Source organism: Ammodytes marinus (genome assembly GCF_949987685.1).
Source record: "Ammodytes marinus genome assembly, chromosome: 15".
NCBI lineage: Eukaryota > Metazoa > Chordata > Actinopteri > Uranoscopiformes > Ammodytidae > Ammodytes > Ammodytes marinus.
This window is the reverse complement of record NC_137219.1, coordinates 13,812,821-13,835,789: the sequence shown is the minus strand read 5'-3', so window position 1 is coordinate 13,835,789 and position 22,969 is coordinate 13,812,821. Positions and strand designations below refer to the sequence as shown.

Below are 22,969 nucleotides of genomic sequence, written 5' to 3'. Positions count from 1 at the left end.
TTGAAAGACACTAGTTCTTTGTTCTTCAAAATTGGTCCCTATATCCTGCTGGAAAACTATTCCTCTTCCAAACAACTTTAAGCGAGAAATTTGCCTCTTCAGAGTTTTTACTACACTTCTCTGTGGTCTAATTGTTACTGATCCTCGCAGTTTGGTTCTGAGTTTTATGGACTGGATAAATCAAATCAAATTCGGATTTGGACGATAAAGTTCAGATTTTTTTTATTTTGTTACTTGATCTTTAAACAAACCTTTCTTCCAGTTTTCAAATGAGAGATTCTAATGTTGCTTGACCTCTGCTAAACATGTGACTCTTTTTTTGACATAGGAGAAGTGGTTTGGAAACTGCTCCCCTCCTACTACAGTGATTATTTGCCAGTTGTGTTTGGGGCCGTACAGGGCGTTGAGTTGGCTCTGTGTTTTTGAATACAGATGTTGTTCTATATTTTAAAGATGTCCACTTGAAATATTGCTCTTTAGATAGTTCAATTCTCTGTAGGTCTGGTCTGGTTTTGTTTAGGAGTAGAATGACTTAATTTGGGAAAATGTCTCCAGCTTGTGATTTAAGGCTTTAAAGTAGCCAAGGTTAGGTACTGGGATACTCCTCATTTCTCAGGAGAAACAACATGGCTCTTTCACATAGTAAGATGTAAAAAGAAATGTTCAAATACAGTATTTTCAATGCAACTCTGCTAGCACATCATCTGGTATAAGTTGTATATTGCCAAGAAATGTCTACTAGAACATTTGAATAATGTACTGTGCCACCTACACGAACAGGAAATTTATCATTTATGGAAGACCTACAAATATGTTGGTTCGATGTAAAATTCTCTTTAATAAGAGGTCTCAAACCAAACAATGAGGAAACTTGCTTTGTGGTTCCATATGTTTGCAGCCGTACTGCATATGGGCAAGGCAAGGCAAGGCAAGTTTATTTATATAGCACAATTCAGACACAAGTCCATTCAAAGTGCTTTAAAGGGGCATACAATACATCAAGATTAGACATTAGAAATGTGCATTTAAGAGATAGTTAAAACAAAGAAAATACATCAAGATTCAAGATTTGACAGCGATTTAGACAGTGATGTATTAGTATTCATACCATGTGTCAGTCTTGCAGGTGAAGATTCCTTCCATGAAGGCCTCTGGTGGCATCCATTTGACTGGCAGCATGGCACGACCGCCTTTCCTGTAATAGCTGGCTCTGGGAAAGAAAAAGAAAAGAAAATGGTCCATTTATCATCAGTTTAGGAGAGATTGTAAATACCACAAGGCCATGAACTCTGTAAATATAAGAATGTATGACAACAAGGTAGCTTTTGAACTGGACCCCCATTTACCACATAAACCCAACTCTGCCTCTTGAGACATCATCATAAGTGAACCTCCGTGCTCTGCTATGTGGAAAGCGGATTCAGCATACAGACCTGTATATGTCTCGAGCCATGCCAAAGTCTCCAATTTTGGCCACTCTGTCTGGTCCAGAACAGGTAAGCAGGCAATTCCTAGCAGCAATGTCTCTGAAAGAACACCGAATCTGTTACAAGACGTAGCTTCATGATAGCACCAAACTCTATTTAGGTTTTTATTTGAACTGAGGTCTGAGCAGGATTGATGGGTTTGGATTTGAACCTGTGTATGAAGTGGTTCTCCTCAAGGTAGCGACAGCCGAAGGCGATGTCTCTGGCCATCTGCAGCAGCTCCCGCATGGTGAGAGAAGACGTCTGGCCCTGGGTACAGCACAGCTCAATTTAGTTTATCAAGCAAACACACACACGCACGCTCACACACACACACACACACACACACACACACACACACACACACACACACACACACACACACACACACACACACAGGTGCAGTGCAGACAGACGTACAGCTCGTGGTCTGTTTTTCCTCAGGAAGCTCTTCATGTCTCCCCCGGTCATGAGCTCCAACAGGATGAAACGTGGCAGGATGTTCAGACTGACGCCGATGCAGCGCACAATGTTCTCATGGCTGAACTTGCTGCGTAGACAAAGTAGCAAACAACACTTGATATAATGGACATGATCACAAAGGAAAGAGTGACATTTGGATATCATTGTTGCACCTGAATTAGACATTTTGTTGCTATCGGGCTTGGCTTTTCCACAGTTAGATTTGTACCAATGAAAAGCCTCATGCAGCACACAGGGAAGTCAAAAAGCGTCAATCAAGACCATGTTTCATTTCCTGGTAAAATCTCCTGGGTTTTACTTTGCTCTTACATTCTCCCTTAAATCTACGTTCACAACTCCTCTTCCAAACATTGATTGTGCTCCTAAGTCTGTAGTTGCTAACTCATAACTCTGCATATGTGAGCACTCAGGTCGGCTATATTATTTAGAATGTGCTGGAACTGAACTACGTTTAGAAATGCTTGATCAGGGATTCCGGATCTAAAAACATCTTTAATGAAGCAAAAATCCAAAACAGATGTTTGGGAAGGACACTAATTACTGGTAATAATAACAGAGGTAATAGGTAGAATTAAGGGTTTATAGTTATTTCCACGATATCCTGAGGCCAGGGAGTTATATTGGAGGCGAGTATATGTGCTTTGTTAAAGTAGTGGTTTTGATTTGTAGAGAGTAGTTTCACATCTGGCTCCAGCTGTTATCTCCTTAAACTCAGAGAAACATGTTCATCTTATAAAATAGCCCGTTGCTTGCTAATGATGTGAGCACACTCTGGCTTCACACATGTCAGCCGTGCTATGAGAAGGAGGCAGTGTACAGACGAAATGACGCAGCCAGCAGCCAGCATGGTGACTGTGTGCATGTGCGGTATGGCGCACCTCATAATCAGCGCCTCCATCAGAAAATCCATTTCATCCTGTTCGGAGCAGATTTCTGGAAGAGTCTGTGGAGCAGAAAGAGAATCACAGAAATAGTTTGAGGTGCTGGTGTTCCACTGTCAAGAGGAAAGACATCATTAGATCTAATCACCGCACTATTGAAAAGCAGACAACCCCATGTGGAGCTCACATGGCTTTTTTTCTTCTTCCCCTGACGTAGTTTTTAAGCCAAGTTATCTGGAGGGAGAACTGACTGAAGAAGCTTGCATACTTCTTTTTCACAGTCATCATCTTTTACGGTTTGGGATTTCATCTTTGTACATTTCACATGATGCAGCAGTTAAAGCATATCACCTTCCTCTAAGTAAATGCTTTACAACGAAAACGTTTCTTTTCAAATCCTACATGCGTGTGTGACCTTAACACCCAACAACTAGGTGGGGCGTTTGTCCAGAAGGATTATAATGTAATCAACAGGACTCCTGGTGAGGTGTTGTCGTATAAGATTTATGTACAACTTGTTCTCATGTGCGTAAGAGGGTGTGAGCTGACCTTTATGGCCACCTGCATGGGATTATCATCACCGCTCATCCCCAGGAGTTGTCCTTCGTAGACTTCACCGAAAGCACCGTGGCCGAGAGCCCTGAAAAAAGGTGAAAAATAACACAATTTAAGTGGGAGCACAAGTACAAATGCACTGTGTACTATAACTATTGGCATTACTGACATTTTGACATCCTAGCTGTGTACCTGAGAAGTGTTATGTTCTTGCGGGGTACTTCTTTCAGTTCATTTAGTGAAGCGGACTTCCCTGCAAAGCAGTAGTTGGGGTTGTAGTCCGTCATGATGGTGGAGGAGCGGATCTTGCTCAACTTGTACTCTGGACTCTGCAGGCGCCCCCTCACTGCATGCAGGTCGTTCTTCCTGCGGTACCACACTGAAGACAAAGACCAGACAAAAACAAACTTCTTTTACTCCAAACTCACACAAAAAAAAATCATAAACCTAAGTGGACCCCACAATCGCGTGTAAGTTGTAGAAGCAACCTCCTGACTAACTGTAGGAGCGGTAACACAAGGAGGGGTCAAGTCGCGTCACCCCCTATGACATCATACGTGGAGAGAAATCTGACTTGGGTTTTTTGACATAGGTTTCCAGAAAGGTGGAGGTAGAGAAAAAGAGAGAGGGTTGTTTTTCCTTGTACTTTGGGAGTCTCTTGACACACCAGGGGCCCAGGTTAATGTCGAGAAAAAACATTGAAAAAAGGTACATTTAGCAAAAAGTGACTGAGAAATTTGATTCACAGAAGTTTGTTCATAAAAGAGTACTCCACCGATTTAGACAGAAGACTGGATGCAAGTGGGATGTCCTCTCCTTGGTTACTGCTCCTAGATTGTCTGTGCCAGTGAGTTTGGACTCACCCGCCAAGGAGGCAGCCCACGTCCCCGATACAGGTTGGTAGTCTGCCAGGGAGGGGGGGGAGGCGTTGCGTGCAGGTAAGAGGTGCCGTCGAGCCATCGCCCGGTGCAGATGCTAAGGACTCAGGGGGGGATGGATGGAGGGAGGGGAGGAGGGCTGGGTTGAGGAGGAAAAGGATGGGAAGGGAGGAGGAGCAGGAGTAGGAGATGGGGCGCCCAGGGAACAGACTACCTCCCTGCATGGGGCAGAGCTCAGGTAAGGAGACACCGTTAGGGTGTGTTGTTTTGCAATGGAAAGCAACATTGACATAATTGCACAAACTTCAATGTTTTTGTTTTAGTACTTCATTTATTCACTTGCAAATCCACACAGATCCACACAATGCAGTTAGTGAAGAAGTCAAGACTAAATAGCACATCCATTTGTCCCTATAAAAGAGGTTTAACTGATTATGTTGTGCATAGAAGTCAGCTTAGTTTCCACTTTGATAATCACAGGGGTACGATGTCATGCAGTTACACTCCACAGATTTTTGTTCATTACCGATAATTGTCAAAACAACCATTTTACCTGCAATTAATCTCAGCCTGATTACATAAACTCTGAACACAGCGTGTGTCCATGTTTTGCAATGCCTAATCAAACTCTTTGCAATGCTGTTTCACAAACTAATATTTTCATTTGTTTTACTGGCCTTGTTGCCTTTAACCCCAGCTAACCTGTCTTGTCTGATAATGCAATTCCCATCCTTCTAAAATACAACATATCAAAATGTTTGCCCATTTCCCCATATTTTTCATCTCGAGATAGGACAGAGGTCCCATATTGTCCTGTTTTGATGGTCTATATCAGCAGGAATGACTCATTTACTCATTCATTTTCTCAACTTTCAACATGGTGTTCTTCTGTTCAAATGTGCATTAGCAACAACATCCAACACTAATACAAATGTTGTGAAGGTCTGCCATAACAACACAGGAGGGTCTAATGATGTCGAGCTGATCATTCTGATCTAAAACAAGTCTCTCTATTTCTTTGTAAAGGATGCAGATTTAAATTCACGCCAGAATACAACCTTTGTTTGACAGAGCATAATAACAAACTGATGATCTCTCTATTCTTAAACATTCACCAATAATGTTGTTTATGTACAGATTGTACTGGTAGATATTTGAGAAAAAGGTTAACTTTCATATTAAATCATATTAAATCATGAGGTTTATTATATGCGAAGTAAAGGGCCAAGATTAAGTTAGTGAAGTTTTCAAAATGAAAGGGTAATCATCTTCTGGGGAGTATGAACTCGACATGCAGGTCAACTCTCAGTGCCAACTGGAGGGAGGCATACAGTATATCCATATTGCTCCTATAATCCATCAGTTATTGATATTGTTTGTCACTTTCCTCAGAGTAGGTGTATTTTATGTATCAGTTTAGCCAAAAACCCTAACTGCTCTTGTCATTTGATTTTCTTGTCAGCCAGTGTAAACAGAGCCGAGTGCCGTGCAGATTTCTACAGAGGAGCTTACAAAAAGATTTGAGGTTGTGGAGAGGACACGGATTGAGAAATAGGGTATGTGCTATATTCAAGCACTTTAACGGGGTGGATGAAACATTTCAGGAAACCCTTCCTTGATGGCTGTAGTAGACAGCTTTCACTAAGGTGACAAAGGTGCAAAAAAAAGTGTAACTAGATGTTTAATCCCTCACTGTCCTATATTATTGCAGAATGACTGCATCCATTTTATTTTTATTTTTTTAAATGTGTCTGCGGTTAATTAAATGAGATTTAGTATAGAAGTCATTGAATAGTATATATCCCATAGCAGCTTTCGAGACCAAATCAAATACCAAATGCCACATTAGTAGCATTAGGTAATGTGATAATCATAACTCCTTAAATATAAGACTGCCTATATTTATCCATAGCTTATCACTCTTTTTCCTGGAGCTTAATTGCCACATATTAAAACTACGCAAACTGGTTGTTAATTCCCTAGTTATTCCTATTTGAAGCGGTTTGTTTGTGTAAAAATCAACATGTCTGACTGTCGGATGACAACAAATCTAGTAATTATTATTATTAATTATTCATAAACACATGCCCACCTGCTCCTCTCAAAGATACTATATAATGTAAATGAGAGTGCTTTATGTAAATAGCATTTTGCTGGTTCACAGCTAAAGTCTTTCTGTTTTATCCTTATACTTTTCATAGTGAGTCAATGCCCAAGGGTTAAGATAAACCGTGTTATTGTCGCTGTGTTTTACATTTGACCATATTGTTCAAATCTTAATTTCTATATAATCATGATTTTTTTTCACACAGCGCTTGCCATTTACTGCCATTTAATAATCGCTCATTACTAAGAATCTCCAACTGGGAAACTGCTGAGTTAAATGTCAAACCTTTCCGGTTGTTCTTTTCATAGCCAATGATGTACTTTTATATTGCAGCCATACAGTAAGATGCTTACCGGACTGTACATCCCTCCCGTTTTCATGCTTCCATAAGAGCAATCTGTATGCAATAAATACAACATATAAACAATGTGGCATTTTAGCCCGATCACTTCCATGAGCTCACTTCTCATCTGCGGTCCAATTTTGTTTCACGTTCTTTGCCCCACGAAACAAAAGTCAGGATTGTATTTATATATACACAGCCGGCAAAAGGAGAACGTCACCTGAAATAAGTGCTTGTTATAAAAGTGTGCATGTGTGCTGCTGAGTTCATATTGTGTAATGCAGTATATGTAACTTAGAAACCACATATTTCTCCCACGGCTCCTTAAAATCATCCCACAGTCAGAGGAGGCCATTCAAAAACAACTGCTGTCAGTAACATCTGGAGGCTTCTGTATATGTCTCACAGCCGGTGGAAGGTGGTGGGCACAGACTGCACACAGAACTGGAAGAGTCTCTTACTGAGGATGATGCCGGCGCAGATCAGAGCCAGGCCGCTCGCGATGGTGGAAACCACGACAACCAGGATCAAAGATGTCGACAGATGGCCTTGCGGAGCCGGGCCTTGAGGAGCTGCTGGTAGAAAGTGTGTCGATTAAAAGACTTCAAAAAGGAATGAATGAATCCTTTACACTGGCTTCATGTCAATCAAAGAATCAATTTCAAAAGATTGATGTTGGTTTATAAAGCACTGAATAGTTTGGGGCCAAAATACATTTCTGATCTGCTGATACCGTATGAACTGTCCAGAGCTCTCAGGTCGTCTGGGACAGGTCTACTTACAGTCCCCAGAATTAGGACTAAACAAGGAGAAGCAGCATTAAGTTTTTATGCAACGCATATCTGGAAAAAAGTCCCGGAAAGCTTTAGGTCTGCTGCAACTCTCAGCTCTTTTGAATCAAATCTGAAGACTTTTCTGTTTCCCTTTTAACCTGTAATTTTTATTTTATCTTAATTCAAATTTTTTATTCGCTTTTCTAATGTCTAGTCTTGATGTGTTCTATACTTGATGTATTTTCATTGTTTTTAAATGCAATTTCTAATGTCTAATCTTGATTTATTGTATGCCCCTGTAAAGCAATTTGAATGGCCTTGTGTCTGAATTGGGCTATATAAATACAATTGCCTTGCCTTGCCTTTGACAGCCGAAACATTATTAGCTATTACCCAGGAAGAAAGAGCATTGTTCTTTGGGGGTGATGACATACCTATGGTGCTGATACACGTGACGTTGTCGCTGGCTAGCACTTCGTCGTCATCGCAGAGACAGAGGATGAGGTGACTGTCTTCATCTCGTTTGCAGCTCTGCGTCTGGCAGTGGCTGCAGTTGAGCTGCACCTTGATCTCACACTCGCCGTGGCTCTCCATGGCTACATAAAACAACATATACACATGGACGCAAAGAAAAACAATCACTAGAAATTAAACTGTTGGCTAGGGAGGGAGATTGATACTCCAACAAGGTCTGGCCATTTTGTAAATATTATTTTTTTTTATCAGCAAATCCCATGAAAAGACAAAAGCCAACACTGCTTTGATCTCTGTCACATCGTGTATATCGTCTGTGCAGCCCAAGACGGATGGTTTATGACTTATTCCTCCTTCACAGAGCAACAGGGGAGCAACAGAGCAACAGGGGTGAGACTTATAAAAACAACAGAGCAACAGAGGTGAGACTTATAAAAACACAATGAACCACTAAGTGCCCATGCTCATTATAATTATTGTAGTATGCACTTGAAACAAAATGGTTCTGTAATACATTTCGACAGAATTATGAGCATGTTGGTCTAAATTAGACGTACATACATTATACAGCATTTCTTTTTTAAAAGCTTTTTTTAAAAATAAAAATCAGGAAGTGTTTTGATATATGAAATTTTTTCCATCTTAAATTAATTTTAACTCTGAGCTGTGCCCCTAATAGTTCTCTTTTGTTTCTTGATACATTTCATGCACATAGGGCTTGTGCCATGTGACTTGTGTAGTACCACTTCTTTATTCACTTAAGAGACATTTCTATTAGAGAAAAATTCAATTATAACTTATTTAACATATCTCTTTGTCTGGATGTAGCTTTGAAATGTGTTTCATGTTTTTCTGGGATGTTATTGAAAACGACTGGCAGCGTGGCAACGACAACAACAGCGTCTTTCACATGAGATTGGATGTCGGTCTGTTGGCGCCGTTGGCAACAGGCTACATGAGGCTGTCAGTTAGTGAACTGCCTTCCTGTTTGCTCCCACTAAATAATGTGAATCAGATGGTTGGTGTTTTCACCAAAAGAAAAGAAAAGTTTTCATATTACCACAAAAATACTAAAAATGCAGGATGACTTTTTACTCTACCATATTCTATTCTACTTTACTCTCCCAATTAATACTTATTCTAAATTGACAAAGAAAATCCTAATTCAATGTCCACTTTCTCTCTCATAGTCTTCACTAGGGAATTTACCTTTTCTCCCTTTCCCTAGTCTATTCCTCCTCAATTTTTTTCATCTCAATCAGACTGATCTTGTCTTCTCTCATCATTACGATGTGCTGTCGGTCTCACCTGCCAAAGGCTGAAGGAAAATCTCTCCCATTGGATGAATGAATGACACTCCGTCTTGACCGTCGGCTGTGACCTCATCCGTCAGTGCAGCGTCGCCACCTGTCACACAATGTATGCTGTGAATGTTCCCCTCACTCAGTCTCACGGATAATGGCCTTCAAAATAGTTTATGCTTGTCCGTTTATCAACAACAAAAATCATTCTGTGCTTTACCTAAATGACACAAAAATGTTTCAAAATCGTAATCCTTTAAAATTGATCCTCCACCTGCGAGTTCTGGCAGACTGTTTAGTCACTCAAAGACAAAAGCATAAAAAAACAAGAAAAAGATTTAATTACATCTACGATTGCCATGGCGACAAACTAACATACTATCCAATCAGTTGACCCCACCGTGTGGTTGTCCTTGACATTAAACATAATGTAGCCAAATTGTACACGAATGAGACTAAGAATTGTTCTTAGGCAGAACAGTTTATCAGTTGAAACTGTGAAATTTTACAAGTCGACTCTTGAGAGCAACCAGACAAGCATAAAGTACTTTATAGACTGAAGCACAGATCGAATTAAATCTTTTAAGAAAGACACTTATGCCACACAAACGATGCCTATTTTTCTACAAAGGAGTTTAGAAAAGAGACAGAATAAAAGACGTAAATGTTATTTGAGATTTTTGTTTAGAAATGTTGAAGAAAGGTAGCTTAAGGAAAGATGATGAGAGAATACTGTTACCTCTGTAACCCCCTCCACCGCCTCCGGCTGTGCAGGATCCACCTCCACCTCCAAAACCCCCAAAAGTGGACCAGCTGAGTTTGGACAGGGCCAGGGGACATGAGGACCCCCCCTCAGCACCCTCCACCAGGGACTGTCCAGCTCCAAGATGAGGACTGGGACTGTCTTTCCAGCCTCCACCTCCACCTTCAGACAAAAAAACAGGAAGTGAAACGTTACCATATCACACAGAGAAAAAACTAAGAAGAATAAATCGAAGCTATCTATCTATAAAGCAAGAAACATCTGTCTGTCTGTGTGTCTGTCTGTGACTCGCATATCTCTCTCACTGTTAGTCAGATCAGCCTGAGCTTCCGGATATTGCTTGCGCACGGAACAAAGGTGTGCATCCTTGATTGATTATGAAGTTTTGGACCAAATATGTAGAAGTTATCATATTTATATCGAGCTGGCGGCAAATACAAATGCGCACACTGAAGGCCAAAGTAACGACGGGCATGAAGCGGCATGAAGTAGTCTCCGGCTAAACCCCGCCTCCCTCTGATTTGATTGGCTGCTGCGACCAAAGCTTGAAATGAGTGACGAGAGGGACACACAGCAGACCTGCTTCCTGTACGAGCAATGCACTAGTATGTTGTAAAATCAGAAAGCAGTGGGAAAAAATAAGCATTCACTTATGAGCTTCTTTAGTGCATAGTGTCTTTGTTAGACCTTTCTATGCTCGCAAACACCCATGTCTTAAATTTACGTAATGCAGATTTAGTTTTTTTTCACTGTATTATCATAATCAAAAAATACCCAAAGCATGTTTTAAATTATGTAATTCTTTTCTTGATGGTATCTTTCTCTAGAGCCATGGAGGACATTGCACAACTGTTTTTCCAACGGCTGACTATTTCAACTTATGACTGGTTAACTGATTTTGAATTGATAATGCCAGAGGAGTCTCCTTTCAAGTTGCTCCAAGATTTCTTGTCGAGCATCTCTTGCTGAACGTCGCCAACGGTTTCGGGCCATTCTGCACGTTGAGCTGCACTGGCTCCAGTCGGCTGTTATTGGAGGGCTGTTGATCTGATCTGAGCACGTTTCATTAGCGGCAGAGGCATTAAGTGAGAGAAAGCTTGCCTGACTGGGTGTTCAGCCAGCGAATCAGCTCGAATCAACAGTGCGTTAGGGTGCCATGGAGAGGTCTCAAAAAGGCAGGAACGAGCTCAGTCTTGTTGATGCCAACTCATTTGACAAGCTGGGACGTCCTCCAGCAGGAGATTTTGAGTGAAGCGTGCAGAGACACAAAGCCTAAAAATTAGAGGGAATCTTCATCTTCTTGTGTTTCCTTGTTGCTGTTTGTAGTTAAGCTGGCCTGGCGGCCATGAGAAGGTCACCAGCAAAAGACTTAAGCCCATCCAATTGTTGTGGACGCACTGCTGTCACTGACAGCCACATACTGTTGTAGTTACGTTGTCCCTTTTTCTAAAATATTTACCTTCAAACTTTTCCACAGTGCAGCAATGGAGACAGAGACCCTTTGGCAATTACTAATAATTGTAAAGAGTTGATCAAACATCAGCTGATCAAGGCCTCTGATCTGCACTGATAAGCAGATAAAAGCAGGTTTGAATTAAATCGCACATGTCCGGCAGGAGTTTCTAAGCCTTTTAGAAAAATGTTCTCATCTTTAACACCCACACTGTGATCTATGACAATGACATGCATTTCTGTTGCAGCTGTTTCCTCATCATGTGATGGCAGGATGAATCGTCTCCACACACACACACACACACACACACACACACACACCTTTTGTACACACTACTAGGAGCTACATATTTGCCCGGAGACTCAGATCTTTATCTAAACAACCCTGCAGGGTAAGATGAACCGATAGATGGTCCATGTTGATACTGTAGGTCAGAGGGGATTTACTGAGTATGTTCCAGCAGACCAAACAAAAGACCTCTGCCGTATATCTTGTTTTGAAAGGTCAAGACCTGTCAGTGAACTAAAAATACAAGCTAGATCCCATTATCCACAGGCCAAACACATCCCCGCGGCGGGATGCATGCCACAACGGTTTGGTTCAAGTGTCTCTGCGGGCAGGTTTGAACGCTATCTTAAAGATGAAGGAGAAATGTGCTTCGATATCACAAAGAAATTTGTAGTAATATGTTGAAAAACAAGAGCACATGCTTCTAGTTTTAGAATATTGTCTCAGCGAAAAAGTTAAACTACTGTAGTTGAGATGGGTGTTTTTTTGGAATGTGTGTGTTACTATAATGTAACCCTGCTGTCACTGCTGTTTTTCTCCAGCTTTGAAATAAAATTGTTGCTCCTAACCCATGATGTCCCATCACATTTGTGGGGGTTTTCAAGTTTATAAATATAATCTGAAAAGACAACTTAAATCAGATTTTTGTGATACATTTTTCTTTTCTGACATGTTCAATTAATGCATATCTCAATGCATATTTCAATACATAGCTCACTGAGAGGCCTGCATTTTTTTTAGATTGACCAATGGAATATTTTTTTATGGGCAAGCAAGCAGTACATCTACATTGCTTGTAGTACAACCTATAATATAGTACCTGCAGCGCTAGTCAGTCCGTTGGTACTGGGAGCTATGGTGCTGTTTTCATACTGCTCCAGTGGTATATGATCCAGACTGGACTCAGGGTCCTCCAGGTAGGCATTTCCTCCTCCACCAGCAGCAATCAGCAAGGGAACCAGGTCATCGCCGTCCGTCTGGCAAGACAGCATCACTGTAAATCTCACTCATCCGAGGCACTTTCAACTATGTACACGCTCAGTGGTTTTGACAAGAGTTTTGTCTCAGCTTTAAAGCAAATTGAACATGACCCAGGAACACCCCTTTTCAATACAGATGGGAGATCATAATTAGACGTAACATCATGAGCTATCAAACACACGAACAAAAACGGAAACGCCATACTGAAACGGCACAATGATTCTTCTGTCACCTTAAAGATATAGGTGGCTCCCCCTCCTCCGCCTCCTCCACCGGCCCACTCTTCACTGGCCTCGCCTCTGAGGTTGTTTTCGATCACTGATGACTCTCCCAGGCAGATCTTTTGGGTGTGGGGATTTCTCTACGCCATAAGGGACAGGGAGAGTCGAATTTTATCGAAAGAAGATGTCAAAAAGTACAATAAAAAAAAAATATATATCTAGGCCACTCTCTTGTCTCCCTGCATCAAAGATATCCAAGTTGTAGGATGTATTATACAGCGTCAATGACTCCTTCCCCAGCTTATCCTCACTTTCACCCTACTCACCCCTGGGCATGCGTCTTCTCCCTGGTGGCCCACCAAGATATAAAGTAGGTCTCCTTTCTCCAGGGGAAATATGGCGGATATGAAGACCCCGTGGTTGCGTTTGTTGTGGTTTTTGGCTCCTTTCCCTCCAGCAGCTCCGTAGGCAGAGATCCTGAGGGAGAACGTTGTGCGACAAGGGGGGATTATTTTCTGTAAGAAATAACTTTTTAAGCTCAGGCTCCACAGTGTATTTCAAATGACTGCGTATATAGGTTGACTGTCTGCAACACACTTTGATTAAACAGTCAGCTACAGATGTCTGTCATAACACAGAAAATCAGGAGACACCCGCAGTTATATGAATATTTCCACATTACAAACAGACACTTTAAATCAACTGACACTTTCCCGATGCCTCATTTCATGGCACAAGTGTGATTATGAGAACCCATGATGATTCGTTGTGCCGCAAATACAATGACGTTTCTTGAAGTCTTGATCTGGCAGGACTCAGCATGCAGTCACACTGTTAAACTGTCCCACAGCGGGGAGCGTTAATACATGTGGATGTATAATGTCTCTTCAATGACAAAGCACCTAAAAGAAAACTATGGATAACATTCAAAGATATATTGTTAAAAAGTAACAAGTAAACAATTTTTTTTAACAAACTTTAGGTCAACGGGGAAATGGTGCATTAACTCAGGACTCTTTTCAGCTGCAGATTTCATGTGCAACTACCGTAGGTGGAATTTATTCCGCTAGAACAGTGTATTTGGATTGACTCAAAATATGTCCCTTTGGTGTTTTCATGGGATTTGTTGACTTAGAAATATAGAATATCACTTGATTTACAGCTGAATAACTGACAAGCGTGTTGACTTCCACCTCAAAAGCTCAGGTAGATGAGCAAAACCCTCTCACCCTATCACTTACAGGTATCTGTTGGTAGCAGGTACCCTCCACATTTGGACTCCTTTCAAGGGACCGTCTTTCCCCACAGTCACGCTGACATTTTTGTTCCTGTAGGTACTGTCACACTGGGCCTGGGTCGGCCCGTGGGGACCGCTGGCTCCACATGAGTTAAACCACCAAGTCATCAAAGAAACTTCTAGAAAAAATTAAGACAAAGAACATAAAAGCATGTGTAAATAAGGGAATCTATGTAATGTTTATTAACTTGGGAGATAAACAACTAAAAACATTGGAGAACAGAAACACACATATGGCACACCATCTTTGAGAGCTACTTGAAACAGCATGAGGCACTTGGTCTGTAAACACCAAATACAGAAAGGATTAAAAGCTTCTGCTCCTCTGATATGGTAGATCAAGCATCAAGAGAAATCACTAGTCTATAATCCACCAGCTGTTATGTGCACAGTAAATTATGCAAGCAGAATGGATTTAAATTGACACGGTATACGAGCTGACGGCAGAAGCTGCCAATACCTGAGGCCAAAGGCTCTGCAAGTGGGCTTAAGAAACTCTCCAAGTCCATCATAGGCAGGAGAGAGTTGAGCTCTGAAAAGAGGCAGGGAGACAAGATGGAGAAAGAGAAAAAGAGCATTATGGATGAACATGGAGACATTTCATCAGATACATTTCTAAGCAGGAAAAACACAATTAACACATTTCTGCCTTTGTCCTCTTCAATTCACTAGCGTACAGACAAATTTAATTTGTCCGTGTGTACAGGATGGAGTTGTTTGCACATTGCCCAACTCAAGAGGTCCACTGTGTGGCCTGCCAGCCCCTTCCCTAAAACCAATACAGCATTGTTGACCACACTTAAGCAACCAGAGGAGCCTCTGTGGTTTCATTTCGAAACCTTAAAAGCATGAGAGCCTCTCAAGCATGACAAGATCTCCAGCACAGCAAGAGTTCAGAAATGTGAAACGGAGAAACATGAAACTAAGCTGGGGCCTATTGAAGATACTCTGGGATCCTGAATTGACCCTGATATGTCAGTAAGAAAACGTCAGTCTTGCCCATCTGGTGCTAGGCAACTGTCATACACCACTGTTATCTCTGGGCCTCCCTGGAGGTTGTAAACTATCCTCCACCTAAAACACACCAAGAAGAACAGACTTATCCCTTTAATCCAAGTCAAATTTCACATCTGCGAATCAACTCTAGTACCACCCTAAACAATGAACTTCATCCAAGAGCATTTAAATAGAGCAGGAACAGGTTTTTAAAAAGTCCATTCGCATGATTGTTGAAAAAACAATGTATAATCGGACACTGACACGGGAATGTTGGCACACATACTGCAGCACTGCACTTGCGGCAAAGCACTAAATGTCACCACCAATCACTGAAATGGGGCATCAAACGATGGATTGAGGACCGAGCGAAAGACAGCCACCATCAGTTTGGACGACTCCCTGTACATTTCTGCTGTACATTTTTTTCAACAAAAGTTTGATTTTACTAAGTGTACTGATAATTATAAAATAAATGAGGAGAGACATAGTACAATGCTAATAATACATATGTGTTTTATTAGGCATTGTTAGCTTTCCAGGTTTAATTACCTTAAAGAAACAAAAGTCACATTTGCTTTCACTGTTTCTGACCAAATTGCATCTTGTGTATCTTTGAGGTCTTATAGACAAACCCTAACCCACAACTTTCTTAAATATATATAAATTCTAATTGTGCATTGTCTACATCTGTGTTTGTTCTCTCTCTCTCTCTCTCTCTGGTGCTGCAGTGGGTTGTTGGAGAGAATGATGTTGCGCAAGCTACTTAACATAATGGGCCACACTGCACACCCCCTACACAGCCTACTGCTCAAAAGGCAAGGCAGAGAGAGGCCCCTCCAATGAAGACCGTTACAGGAGGTAATTTCTGCCCATTCAAAATCCATCTACAATGAATATCTCTTGGGGAGAGGTGACGTGTGTCGTTATCTGCATTTGAATATTTTGTCATTTATTGAGTTCCTTTGTGATTTTTGTATTGGTCTGTTTCTCTGAGTGGAATGGAACATTTTGTTTTATTGTCATTTATGTTATCATGTTTTGTAATTTATTCTTGAGGATAAATAAAGTACTTGGTATAAAGTACTTGGTATAATTGTAGCAGCCAAACTTTCATTTTATTACTTATAAATCCAGCCATCCATTTGTACAACACGGGAAATACAGTGATATACTGTATTTCTTCATTTATATTGTTACACAGGCCCACTTTATGAACTAAGGAGGAATAAACAACACAACATTTTTACTCCCCCTGGGAGCATAACTTTTATTTGTATTGGTTTAAATATTCATAAACACAAATATGTGTTGAATCATAAATAAATGGTGGCTTTTCTGATATGATCACCAGCATTTTGTGAACAGCTTACCTGTGTTGAAGCAGGCTGCTCCAATTGCAATGTCATCGAGAGCGACATCAGCATTGGAGCCTTGCTCCCACACAGCCGTCACTTTTACATGGAACCTGAAGCAAAGCACATATACCATTTGTGTTTTGAGAAAGTAATAGTTTGTGTTTTAATGTGAAAAGAAACATGAATTCAATCCCATGTAAAGAAGAATGGAAATATTAGAACCTCATTTACTTACCCATGCTGAAGGCCAGTCAGCTGCAATGCAACATCTTCCCAGTCATCTGTCCACTGACCATTCCTCTCCCATGCCAGTGGTGCAGTGGTGGACCTATTCTCCTCTATAGCCACCATCAATGAACCATTAAAATCCCCATACAGGTACAGAGAGAAACGCATCTGCACCAGAAAAAACAAAAATACAATTTCAGTCAAGGGTAAGAATATTGATAGAAATCTTTTGTTGCAACTTAACATGGAGAAGGGAACAAAAAATGAATCAAATATAATATTATTTCACTGTATTTTTCTAAATAACTGACCTGGCAGGCAGTAGTAGAGACCGGGGGAGGAAATGAGGCGCTCTGAATGGATGCCTCTCGAAGGGAATTGCTCTCCCTTACCTGCAGAAACAGGAAGTGCCCTGGGGGCGCACAATAAATGTAACACGGCAGAACAAGTTCATTAAACAATCTCTTGTAAAAAGATGTATTATAAAAACATCAGATACAGTAATATATACATTGCATCAAGTACATTTTGAACCAGCACATGAGAAAGAATCATCAGAAAAATTATAGCAGTTATTAGCATTGAGTAAAAATAAAATATATCAAGGCATTTTGTCTTTTGTTAGCAGCACAAATATGTAAAATGTTCTGCAGCTGGATTCAAATGAGCTCCGTCTAAGGTCATGTGGTATGACTTCTTATGTCAGTAATTTAATTAAGCCTTTCTGTTATGTGCATGCTTGACACTTTGTGGTGAGTGAGTAGTAAAAAGAAATTAGGATAATTTTTAAATGTTTTACTTCTGCGTCTCCACACACACACACACACACACACACACACACACACACACACACACACACACACACACACACACACACACACACACACTGCCAACCTGGTGTCCTCTGCAAAGTGACACCCTGCATGTCCTCTCTCTCCAGGAGCTCGTCTCCAGCGACTCTTCTCCAGGCCGAGTGCTGGTTGGACACGGACCAGCCACATGCATCCCAGTCAAATGGACAGTAAGATCCAAACGGAAGAGCACCTTCGGAAGAACAAAGCTTATGTTTCACTAAAACAGAGATCACAGCTGTCAAGAAGTCCATCTTTATGCCCAGGATTCCTCTGCTCCCAAAGCAAAAGCTACATTTTGGAGTAAATAAATACTATGAATAATATAAATGTACTGCTATACCTCTTGATGTGGAAAATCCATTTCATTTTAGTCTGTGTGGCACTCCCAACACTTGTGATAATAAGTGTCAATGGCAAAGAATATAAAAAAAGATAGCATCACATAAAAGCAAATCTATAAAGAAATTGTTTTAAGAAGTGATTTAAAAGAAGTCACTGATTTAGCAAGCCTTATCTCTGTGGGCAGGTCGTTCCAAAGCCGAGGCGCCCTGATAGAGAAGACTTGATCACCTCTGGTTTTGAGCCTCAACCTAATAGTATCTGTACTTGATTGCTACATTGTATCTGCAGTTTAAAGTGTCCTGACCTCTCCCACTCTTTGGAGGAAATATGCTCGTTGTTGGCGCCTTAGAGTCAAACGAGGCGATCCATTTCATTCGACCACAATTTCATTTCTTTGCATCCAGGACAAAAAAGCTGGTGCGTTTGGTGTCAAAGCAGAATAGAGAAATAATGCAGAGTACAAGAACAAAAAATGCATCGTCTTATTAAGATGTTGAATCATAATTTCTGGCTTATTTTGTAATGTTCTATAGTTTATCTATACAGAAATAGGTCATGCCCAGTAGGAAATATGCTAATTAACTTACTTTCTTACTTTTTAACTAGCCTGCCGCTCACAACAGTAAAAACAAACTAACACATCTGGGTTTCACTAAATAATATGTTGTTTATTGTTTGTTTAATCTGCAAACATTAATAGTTTAAGGGGGATGAAATATCTGTAATAACTTTGAGACAAACAGCAGGTTATTAGTCGGCCCAGTTCTTCTCTTTACAGCACGTAATCCCTTCAAAGACAACGAGTTCTCGTATTTGCATTTCCATTTGGGTAAACAAACCGAATACAGTATAACATGATTAATGGTGAGCTTTAGAAGTGTTGGTAGGCACATTCATAAACTTTAGTAAGTGCTTGTTTCTTTTGCTAGTTGTTTTTATGTTAAGTAAGCTTACTTGACTCAAGCTCTGTTCTTAATAGACACAAAATAGGAATCGATATTCTGAGCTTTTTTGTTTACAAAAAAGGACTATACCTTTAATCACACCATGCAGTCACGTATTATACAGGCGGATTCCACCTGTTTCCAGTCACCGTGCTAAGCTTAACTAAACACATCGCTATCTTTATTTTCATTCATTTCAACTGAGCTTAAGAAAAAAAAGCTACACGGTAAAAAAAAGAAAGAAAAAAAGCGTCCCTTTTACCAGAGTATTTTATGAGCACTCATGGGGGATTGATTTTACTGGTAGGCAATCGAAAAAATTACTCGACCACTGTAACCCCCTGAGGATCCACAATTCAAAGATTGTAAATAGCCCTGACTTCAGTGATTTCATTACTAACTAAAGCGAGACCTTTTGAGTCTTCTTGTGGCGACATGTTTTTCTTTGCGCTGGATGAGTGATGTTTTCAAAGAGAAGGAGGAAAGCTTATCATACTCAGACTGAAGTGGGAGGACACCAAAGGAGCTGACTGTCTGAAAACACACTTTTTTGCAGCATATCTTTCAAATGTGGGAGTCCATAATACTAATAAATCCAAAGGGAGTGTGTCATAATATAATACATTGTTTAATATCTTAGGTTGAGACATTTTAATGACGTGATTTCATGATGAAAACTTCAAAGGCAATATATCAGTTTTTAGCAGTATAATAGAAGAATTTCACTGGTAGGAAAAAAAAAGTCCCATTCCCTAGTGTGATACTAGTGTCACCTATTGTGGTCAATTTCAGGACTTTCGCCCCGGATAGAGATTTTGTCATACATCCCACGTTGTTCACTGGGGTCATATTAGTCTATAACAGTTGAGATAATCTTCGCTAAATGAAGTGCATCCAAATCGTATCCAGGACCTCTAGGGTTTATATGTAGGCTACGCATATTGAATGAGATATTGCCTCATTTGCATATTTTATAAAAATGTTTAGACAAAGTGTAATACAAAAAGTATTTCTCTTAATATGAAGATTAATCTGGTAAAAAAAAGTATGAGGATATCTATAAAGGAAAAAAAAAGTCCCATTCACAACGTAGTGTGATACTAGTGTAACCTGTTGTGGTCATTTTCAGGACTTTCACCCCGGATAGAGATTTTGTCACACATCCCACGTTGTTCACTGGGGTCATATTAGTCTATAACAGTTGAGATATTCTCTGCTAAATGAAGCGCATACAAAACTTTCCCAGCACCTAGACTATGGCTAATGAGAACCATTATGATACCGATTGTTCGAGGAAAGCAGCTGCACTCAGGCTTCCCACTTCAAATGTCCATATAATAGTTACAGTACTTCCTTCAATTTTAGAATACTGAGTGTAGGCCCTTGACTTGGAATAATGCAGTACCTCTAGTCAAAGGATTAACAATTTATCATGGATTTAAACTTCAATACAGCTAATGCAAATAGGTTAGAGGCTGCCAGTAGCTCAATTCACTCTCCACCCACACATCACACTCACTTATGCACTCACAAATACACATCCTTAGGATATTGTTTCCTTAATCTCAGAAGAAATCCAATGGCAGATCAATTAAACAAAGAACTATTTATATTTTTGTACAAAGGGAAAACCCCTAAAATGGCAGCAGCCTATTCTGTAACATTCGATTTACTAAGAAAAAAACTAAACCTCACCGCATATGAAGCCCTCATCCTCTCCCAAAGGACAGTCAGTGTGGAAGTTGCACACTTGGCTCTGGTCGATGCAGACTCCGGAGTCGTCACAGTGGAAAGATTCCCCACACGCTGCGCTCCGCTCGCCGACCTGGTGCTCTGCATCCAAGTAACCACACAACAGTTACACAATACTCTAATCACTTGTTCTTTTATACCATAGAAAAATAAGCCTAAAACACTTTCTTTAAAAAAAAATGTAATTGATTTTTTATTTTATTTGGGCGATTTCCTTTAAAAATACACTCAATGGCTGCTTTATTACAGGTTGACATCTGCAGTCTTGTTCAATCCAGTACAACTGTTGCCATAAAGTGTATTTTACGGAGCCTATCAGGTTTCTTCAGTCGTGTGCCCTGTATATAACACCATATTTAACAATATAAACAACTTCTACAAATACTTATTAGCATTACAACAAAAACACAGATTGTCTCCAGTTTAAAGAAACTACAGCTGTTTTTTTTCTGTTTGGACACAGATTCTTATCAAAGCGTTTTGTCCACATCAGTAAATCACAACTCCATAGCATAGTACACAATGAACTCACCTAATTCACAGTCTATGAGCTCCAGAGAGTCCAGAGCCACAGCCGCCTCATTTTCCCCCAAACAGGAAGTGTAGAGCAGGGTCACCTGAAAGGGCTCATCCACCTGGCCAATCACAGTCTCCAGAACCACCCACTCATCCCTGCATCAACCAATCAAAGTGAAGTGTTTTTAAATTGCAGGAATTCACACACAAAAAAAAGTTTTCCTATAGAGCTGATAAGCGGAAGTGGCGTACTTCCGGGACATGGGACCTCTCGGCTCGAAAAATTACAATGGTAGTCAATGGAAAGAAATGTATTATTTTCTGGTCCCAGTCATTAAATGCCTTCGATAACACATATGTTTTGTGTGGGTCTAGATGGTATTTTTTCGTGCAAAGAATGGAACAATTGGGGGCGCCTTTAGCTCAGTTGGTAAGGCGTCCCCTCCATGGGCATCGGCCAGCAGCGGACCGGGGTTCGATTCCAGCCCGCGGTCGGTCTCTGCATGTCACTCCCCTCTCTGCCCCATTTCAATTCTGTCTCTACAGTCTACACTATCAATAAAGCATAAAAATGCCAAAAAAAAATATCTTAAAAAAAAAAGAATGGAACAATTTAGCGAGTAGAAGTTGGATACGGTCAGGTTTTGTGCAGAACGCTTTTGTGGACTACAGCTCTTCGCTGCTCTTGACGCTTATGATATACGTCAACACTCGCACTCGCTCAGAAACATGGCTGTGTCTTTAATGCACTTTACCGCCTTCTTTCAAGGACAAGACAAAAGTCTTCAGCATGGTGAAAACTACTACAAAAGTGGACATGTGGAGAGTTTCAATTTCTCGAGTGGGGAGATTGTCGGCGTCGGTGTCCACGCCAGCCAAAAAGATAGGCGTTACAAGGTTTCGGTGAGGCAACAAGACTTGTAATTTTTCTCGTTACATTTTTTCAAAAGCCGTTAGACGAATAATCATACAACATACCGTCAAACTCTTCACATGAAAAATTATAATTTAGACCCATACAAAACATATGTGTAATCCAAGGCATTTAATGACTGGGACCAGAAAATAATTACTTTACATTGACTCCCATTCATTTTTGTTCAGCCGAGAGGTCCCATGCCCCGGAATTCCGCCCCTTCCACTTATCAGCTCTATTAGGACTTAAGTCTTGTATCACATTAATACAGATTTAGTTTAAAATACTTTACATTTGTCTTGCTGATTTATTTTAATTGCCTAGATTCGTTAGCTGCATCTTTCCAGTCATTTGTAAATTGAAAATCTCTAACCATGGCTGAAGGCTCAGCTTGCCTATTGTTTCCCCCACAAAAAAGTTTATTTATTAAGATTTTTTGGTTTAATTGTCTTTCACTAAAAAAATATATTTTATATCATATTTGTTTCTCCACAAAATGTAAGGTAAGGGATTCCAGTATATTATTTCTATATTGTGACATCGCAATTTTGTGAAGCACAATTATTTTGTCCAGGATAATCATGACTATGAATTTTTCATATCATCCAATGCCTAAAGTTGGGGCAAGTGACTACAAGCTTGTATGATACAGCTCATAAGAACATTTCTCGACCACACTACTAGGTCAAAAGCTCCACACAGTACCTTTAATACACAGTATAATCCACAATACAGCAGCTCTGCTCTTTCAATAGCTGGATCACATCTGCCATTATAGAGTACAGCTCCCCAAAAGATG

At 40.4% G+C, this 22,969-nt stretch overlaps 1 protein-coding gene across 1 annotated transcript in view; it reads right to left on the bottom strand.

Moving 5' to 3' along the window:
* Positions 1 to 22,969, bottom strand: part of ltk (leukocyte receptor tyrosine kinase) — a 67,057-nt gene that overhangs the window by 3,587 nt on the left and 40,501 nt on the right. The window contains exons 5-26 of the mRNA XM_080042466.1: positions 21,271 to 21,410; positions 20,682 to 20,819; positions 17,741 to 17,890; positions 17,158 to 17,258; positions 16,854 to 17,014; positions 16,634 to 16,728; positions 14,725 to 14,796; positions 14,209 to 14,383; positions 13,294 to 13,444; positions 12,979 to 13,107; positions 12,586 to 12,742; positions 10,001 to 10,186; positions 9,269 to 9,367; positions 7,921 to 8,082; positions 7,175 to 7,288; positions 3,578 to 3,764; positions 3,380 to 3,470; positions 2,828 to 2,892; positions 1,887 to 2,016; positions 1,639 to 1,736; positions 1,434 to 1,526; positions 1,109 to 1,210 (exon numbers count right to left, since the gene is read on the bottom strand). Of these exons, the coding sequence (XP_079898592.1) occupies positions 1,109 to 1,210; positions 1,434 to 1,526; positions 1,639 to 1,736; positions 1,887 to 2,016; positions 2,828 to 2,892; positions 3,380 to 3,470; positions 3,578 to 3,764; positions 7,175 to 7,288; positions 7,921 to 8,082; positions 9,269 to 9,367; positions 10,001 to 10,186; positions 12,586 to 12,742; positions 12,979 to 13,107; positions 13,294 to 13,444; positions 14,209 to 14,383; positions 14,725 to 14,796; positions 16,634 to 16,728; positions 16,854 to 17,014; positions 17,158 to 17,258; positions 17,741 to 17,890; positions 20,682 to 20,819; positions 21,271 to 21,410 (2,796 nt within the window). The remainder of the gene's footprint in view (positions 1 to 1,108; positions 1,211 to 1,433; positions 1,527 to 1,638; positions 1,737 to 1,886; positions 2,017 to 2,827; positions 2,893 to 3,379; positions 3,471 to 3,577; positions 3,765 to 7,174; positions 7,289 to 7,920; positions 8,083 to 9,268; positions 9,368 to 10,000; positions 10,187 to 12,585; positions 12,743 to 12,978; positions 13,108 to 13,293; positions 13,445 to 14,208; positions 14,384 to 14,724; positions 14,797 to 16,633; positions 16,729 to 16,853; positions 17,015 to 17,157; positions 17,259 to 17,740; positions 17,891 to 20,681; positions 20,820 to 21,270; positions 21,411 to 22,969) is intronic.